The 5,694-nt window shown below is 37.4% G+C and overlaps 2 protein-coding genes across 2 annotated transcripts; one reads left to right on the top strand and one right to left on the bottom strand.

The window, feature by feature from the left end:
* Nucleotides 1–610: 610 nt before the first annotated feature.
* LOC120149221 (EIN3-binding F-box protein 1-like) lies at nt 611–3,917 on the top strand. Its single transcript, XM_039162083.1, has 2 exons — nt 611–965; nt 1,390–3,917. Exons 1-2 carry the CDS (start codon nt 941–943, stop codon nt 3,300–3,302), a joined length of 1,938 nt encoding a protein of 645 aa, XP_039018014.1. The 5' UTR covers nt 611–940; the 3' UTR covers nt 3,303–3,917.
* Nucleotides 3,918–4,824: 907 nt separating this feature from the next.
* On the bottom strand, nt 4,825–5,414 carry LOC120149229 (EPIDERMAL PATTERNING FACTOR-like protein 1). The gene is made up of 2 exons (XM_039162090.1): nt 5,217–5,414; nt 4,825–5,101 (listed from the first exon to the last, which is right to left on the bottom strand). The coding sequence occupies exons 1-2, from the start codon at nt 5,308–5,310 to the stop codon at nt 4,863–4,865; spliced, it is 333 nt and encodes a 110-aa protein (XP_039018021.1). The 5' UTR covers nt 5,311–5,414; the 3' UTR covers nt 4,825–4,862.
* Nucleotides 5,415–5,694: the final 280 nt, after the last annotated feature.

The following is a 5,694-nucleotide window of genomic DNA, read 5'->3' as shown; positions in this document are numbered from 1 at the left end:
GACTTTTTAATAAAATGTTTTAAATTAAATAATTTTAAAAATCAAAAGAGACACTTTTAATAAAACATAGAGAGTATCATTTTTATTGTATAATATCTTAATACAAATTAAATGTTTGTAAAAATAATTACATGAAATTTAAACATCTAAGAAAATGGTTTTTTTTAAGAGACATGGATTTCAATCATAAGTGGTTGATGAACAAAAACCATTGCCAAATTAAACAAAGATAATGCAAGCATTCATCCTAAAATTTGAGTTTTACTGTCCAACTTGGTCTTTACCCATCAAACTAAGAAAATAAAATTATTGTCTTTTTCCACTAAACAAAATAAATATTTCATCTAATTTAACTAGTAAAACAAGTTAATGATCTTCTCTGCTTAAAATCAATCTTGATTAAATATCAATGAAATTTTGAAATCAGGCCTGTCATGAACCACGTAATATTTAATTAACAAAATAGAAAAAATTTAGCATGTAAAATCCCAAAACAACTACATAATCACTGTTCAAATTTCAAAGGCAAGTAGCCGGAACCGGTAGCTTGGTTGGACTAAAGAAAGAGAGAAAACAGGTTCCAAGGAAAGATACATTGCATGTGCAGTGCACAAGTTGTCAGATAATGTATCTGCAGCCAAAGACAAGAATTTTAAATTACTAATCAAATGGAAAATTCTCAACTCGGCATTTTTTCCTCTTTTCCCCAATCAAATAAATAGAACTCTTTGTGTTCTGTTTCAGCGTATAACACATTTTTCTCTTCTTCTTTTCCCCCTGCTTACTGGGGTTTCAGTATTCTTCCTTCTGAACAAATTCTGATGCATTCAAGGTTTCAAGAGTTACACTTGGTCTGCGTTTTCCTAGTATTTTTGCTTTTTGGGTGTTGCATTTTCGGGTCTGAGGATTTTCAGAAAGGTTTCTGCTTTTGGATTCAACCATGCCTGCTCTTGTTAATTACGGTGGTAAACTTTTTTTCTTTTTTGTTTGTAAAGATTGGGATTGAGTTTATAGACATGTTTTTAATTCTTAGATTGATTATTTATAATTTGAAACTGTAATAATAATCTATCTTGATGTGTATAATATTTATTTGGGTGTTTTTATATGCTTGATCTTATTAAGCACTATTTGGTTTTAGCTAGTGTTAGTTTTGAACTAGAAAATGAAGGCAAAGGATTTAGGATTCATTAGTTAATGAATATGGTATTACAAGGTTTGAATCATTGAGGATTTGCATCAAAAGTTGGAAGCTTTTACCAAATAATTATCTTGGTTGTATGTTGTTTGATTGTTCTTGGAAGGGGAAAAGAAATATTGTTGTAGGAATATGTCTGATTTTCTCATTGTATCGAGTAGGTGATGATGATATGTTTATTGGAATTTCAGGTGACGATGATTTCTATTCTGGAGGGTCCTTTTATACAAATTCCGCAGACTTGGGTAGATTATGCTCAATCAGTTCCCAAGTGGATGTGTACTGCCCTCCCAGTAAAAGAGCTCGTATCAGTGCCCAATTTATCTTTGGGGAAACAGATGTTGAGCAGAATAAGCAACCATCAATCCATGTTCTTCCTGACGAATGCCTTGTCGAGATCTTTAAGCGTGTTCATGGGGGCAGAGAAAGGAGCTCCTGTGCTTGTGTCTCAAAGCACTGGCTTATGCTTCTGACCAGCATCAGAAAGGGCGAATACGAGTCATCAAAGACGGTCAAGGAGAATATTGAGTCAAGTTCTGACGATATTGAGATGTTCTCATCTGAGGAGGAGTATGGTTATCTTACAAGGCGCTTGGAAGGGAAGAAAGCAACTGACATGAGGCTTGCTGCTGTTGCCATTGGAACAAGCGGTCATGGTGGTTTGGGGAAGCTTTCTATTAGGGGAAGCACCTCTTCACGTGGAGTAGCTAATTTTGGGCTATTTGCCGTATCCCGTTGTTGCCCCTCTCTCAAGCTACTTTCTTTATGGAACGTCCCACATGTTGGAGATGAAGGTCTGTCTGAAATAGCTAAAGAATGCCATTTGTTGGAGAAGCTTGACCTTTTCCAGTGCCCTTTGGTTTCAAACAAGGGGCTAATTGCCATCGCTGAGAACTGTCCTAATTTGAATGCTTTGAGCATCGAATCCTGCCCAAAGATTGGTAATGAGGGCCTCCAAGCTATCGGAAAGCTCTGCCCCAAGTTGCAGTCTGTCTCTATCAAGGACTGCCCGCTTGTTGGTGATTATGGAGTTTCAAGCCTGTTATCATCAGCATCTTCCATTCTTTCAAAGGTTAAGCTTCAGGGTTTGAGTATCACAGATTTTTCTCTTGCTGTGATGGGACACTATGGCAAGTCTGTGACAAATCTAATGCTTGGTGGTCTACAAAATGTAAGCGAGAAGGGATTTTGGGTGATGGGTAATGCTCTGGGTCTCCAAAGATTGATCTCTTTAACTATTGCTTCTTGCTTGGGGGTAACCGATGTTAGTCTTGAAGCCATTGGAAAGGGGTGCAAAAACCTGAAGCAGATGTGCCTCCGCAGGTGTTACTTTGTTTCTGGTGATGGATTGGTGGTTTTTGCCAAGTCTGCAGGTTCTCTTGAGTGCCTGCAGTTGGAAGAGTGCAACAGGGTCACACAATCCGGGATTATCGGTGTCCTCTCAAACTGTGGATTAAAATCTCTTACCCTAGTAAAATGCATGGGAATTAAGGATATATCCTTGGGAGTTCCTTTGTCCTCCCCATGCAATTCCCTTAAATTCTTGTCAATAAGGAACTGCCCTGGATTTGGAACCGTCAGCCTGGCTATGGTAGGCAAATTGTGCCCTCAGCTTCAACATATGGATCTGAGCGGGCTATGCGGCATCACAGATGCAGGTCTTCTGCCTCTTCTACAGAATTGTGAGGCAGGACTTGTGAAGGTGAATCTAAGTGGCTGCTTAAATTTGACTGATGAGATCCTTGTGTCCTTGATAAGGCTACATGGTGCAACCCTCAAATTGCTTAATCTAGATGGTTGCAGGAGGATTACTGATGCAAGTTTGGTTGCAGTTGCAGACAATTGTGTTTTCCTTAACGACCTGGATGTGTCAAGGTGTGCAATCACCGATGTCGGCGTTGCTGCCTTGTCGCATGCTGAGCAACTCAATCTGCAAGTCCTTTCATTTTCTGGTTGTTCAGGGGTATCAAACAAAAGTTTAACCTTCCTAGAAAAATTGGGAAAGACCCTGGTAGGGTTGAATCTCCAGCACTGTAATTCAATCAGCACCCAAACCATTGAGTTGCTTGTGGAGAGCTTGTGGAGATGTGACATCCTTTTCTAATCGAGGGTCATCTGAAACAACTATACTTACGCCGTCAAATTCGGTAGAAATATGAAACTCATATAGTCAGCTCACAGAGGTAGCAACATTCAGCACAGGATTTTCTGTTCGACCAAGTAGCTATGTTGGTTGCTCTATGGCTTGGTGTTTTTCAGGGGACTTTTGGCTGTTTGGCAGATGGCCGACCCATCTCAATTTTTGCAGGCATTCATGACACTGGAGAGTCTGTTGTACACAGCCATGGTTCCTGGAGATCCATCATCAAGTCATGGTTTTGAGTTTCCAATCATAGATTTTAGTTGTGTTTTGCTGGAACTGTTGTTCTAGCTTTCTTTCCTTTTTCAGTCTATTAAATCTGTTGTTCGAATCAGTCCTTAAATATCTTTCTTTTAAGAGTCTTTCAGTGTTTCCTTTTGTATTTTACCTCTATGGAGGGGCTGCTTTGAGAAGTTAAATGTTTAGGTGCCTCAGATTGCTGTGCTTTGGCTATGGCTGCCATAACCTTCATTTTGGCTTGTTTTTTCCCCATGTTTTCCAAGTGTCCTAGGTCTTGTAGGGTTATCCTTGCAAGAATTGCGCAACCGCAACTACTGTTATTGGATCTCAGTTTGATTAAATTTAGAGCTTCAACGCGCTGATCAAGATCGGAATTTTCGTTAACCAATAAACCTGAACTACCTTCTTAATTTGCTAGCTACTCCATAAAAAAAAAGGATCTTGGAACTGCAAAATATACCGATTCTTCTTTAACCAATAAAATCATAAAAATGTATATATATCAAGATATCTGTCAATTTATATTTTGAAAAAAATGTATCCATACCTATTTTCTTTCTAAAAATTAAATTTCATTAAATTATGATTTTTGTTCCTATATTTTTCGTAAAAACATATTTTATTAAAATATTACATTTGACACGTCATCAATTTTAACAAAAACCAATGAGGATTATCAGTAATGACGAACTAAAATGATAAAAAAAATAATAAGATTTTTTTCAGAGACGAATCTTAATGAAAAGTTTGTGGAATCCTACCGTAAAGAGTAGTGCTGAGTTTTTTCCCCCCGACTCTTTGGGATCACCGAACGTTAATAGAAGAGGATTTTACACTATTTGATTGTGTATTGAAGCATTCTATTTTGGTCACAAAAGATCAATTCCCGATGGATGAAAAATTATTGGGAGAATCGACTTTGATTTGAAACCCAAAATAGAAACTGGGGGGGGGGGATGTCAACAACGTAAACAGTATGTTAATTAAGAAACTCACCTCTCTTATCTTGAAAATTGATTTGCGTTTAAGTCGAAATAGTAAAACAAAAATGCACCCAAAATAATCATTGCATGCACTGTTTAAAACCAAAAGAAATACAGCAAAACCATTAATAAAGAGAGAATATAAAGCTAAAATGACACTAGAAGAAGTGAAATATAAATATCAGATACCAACATCATCTCTAAATGGGCAAACAAAGATTCAAACTACACTGCAAAGTCTGTACTGTAAGCTAAATGGGTTTTAAGCTATATATATATATATATATATATATATATATGCTCAAGGTTGAAAGAATTTATTTCCGCATTTGCATTTCCAGGCCAGTAGATAGTAGCTTTCATCACCTTGATACGAAGAGCTTCGAGTATTTCTATGATTAGGAGAAGCAACTAAAGCAGCCATGCAAGGTCTGCAGCTGAGGCACCTGTTAAAACACTTGGGAGGCCTCGAACCCAGAACCATTTTCTCTTGCTTCCAACTACTGTTATCATTCTTACCTGCTACAGATACTGACCCAACTGTGCCAAAAAAACAAAACGATCTCCAATTAACAACAAAACAGAATAGAATCTTACAGTGAGTGTGTATATATATATATACGATGAGATCGAGTGGTGTTTGTGTCTGTTTTACCTGATTTGGAAGGGGAAAACGTGAGGTAAAAGATGAGCATGACATTGAGTACAGCGACCTTTAGCTCCAGAAGGTGGTGTTTAAATGAAGCCATCAGGTCTTGTCTGCGAGGATGGAGCTTGTTTGTTTCTCAAGGAAGGTGTTAATAATCTGATGGCAAAAAGAAGATGACGGGTGGGTTTGCCTCAACCGTCTCTCTCATCAATTTCACTACAAGAAGCAGGAACTAATAAAAGAAATGAATCTTTCTGATCAGAATTGTGTGGGAATGGGAGGGGTCCCATAGAATATAACTTTAAAAATAATGGTGAAGTCTCACAATCAAGAAACAGTTGCCCTCTGTCATCATGTTCCAGGGTGAATTGACTGAAGTTACATCTTCTTTCATTCTCTGTAAGCTGATTTGACTCAACCTTTGCTCACTTTTTCTTTTTAAATCTGTATTTATTTCGAATTATTGAATCAAACCTCTATCTTA

Source organism: Hibiscus syriacus, unplaced genomic scaffold (genome assembly GCF_006381635.1).
Source record: "Hibiscus syriacus cultivar Baekdansim isolate YM2019G1 unplaced genomic scaffold, ASM638163v2 tig00110998_pilon, whole genome shotgun sequence".
Lineage (NCBI taxonomy): Eukaryota > Viridiplantae > Streptophyta > Magnoliopsida > Malvales > Malvaceae > Hibiscus > Hibiscus syriacus.
The sequence above is the reverse complement of the archived record's forward strand: the minus strand, read 5'-3'. Positions and strand labels throughout refer to the sequence as shown.

What these genes read in the sequence shown, in the direction of transcription:
- LOC120149221 (XM_039162083.1), top strand. Translation starts at nt 941, where the DNA reads ATGCCTGCTCTTGTTAATTACGGTG. An exon ending in TGCTCTTGTTAATTACGGTG is followed by an intron (nt 966 to 1,389) that starts GTAAACTTTTTT and finishes TTGGAATTTCAG; the next exon opens with GTGACGATGATTTCTATTCT.
- LOC120149229 (XM_039162090.1), bottom strand. Translation starts at nt 5,310, where the DNA reads ATGGCTTCATTTAAACACCACCTTCTGGAGCTAAAGGTCGCTGTACTC. An exon ending in GTTTTCCCCTTCCAAATCAG is followed by an intron (nt 5,102 to 5,216) that starts GTAAAACAGACA and finishes TTTTTGGCACAG; the next exon opens with TTGGGTCAGTATCTGTAGCA.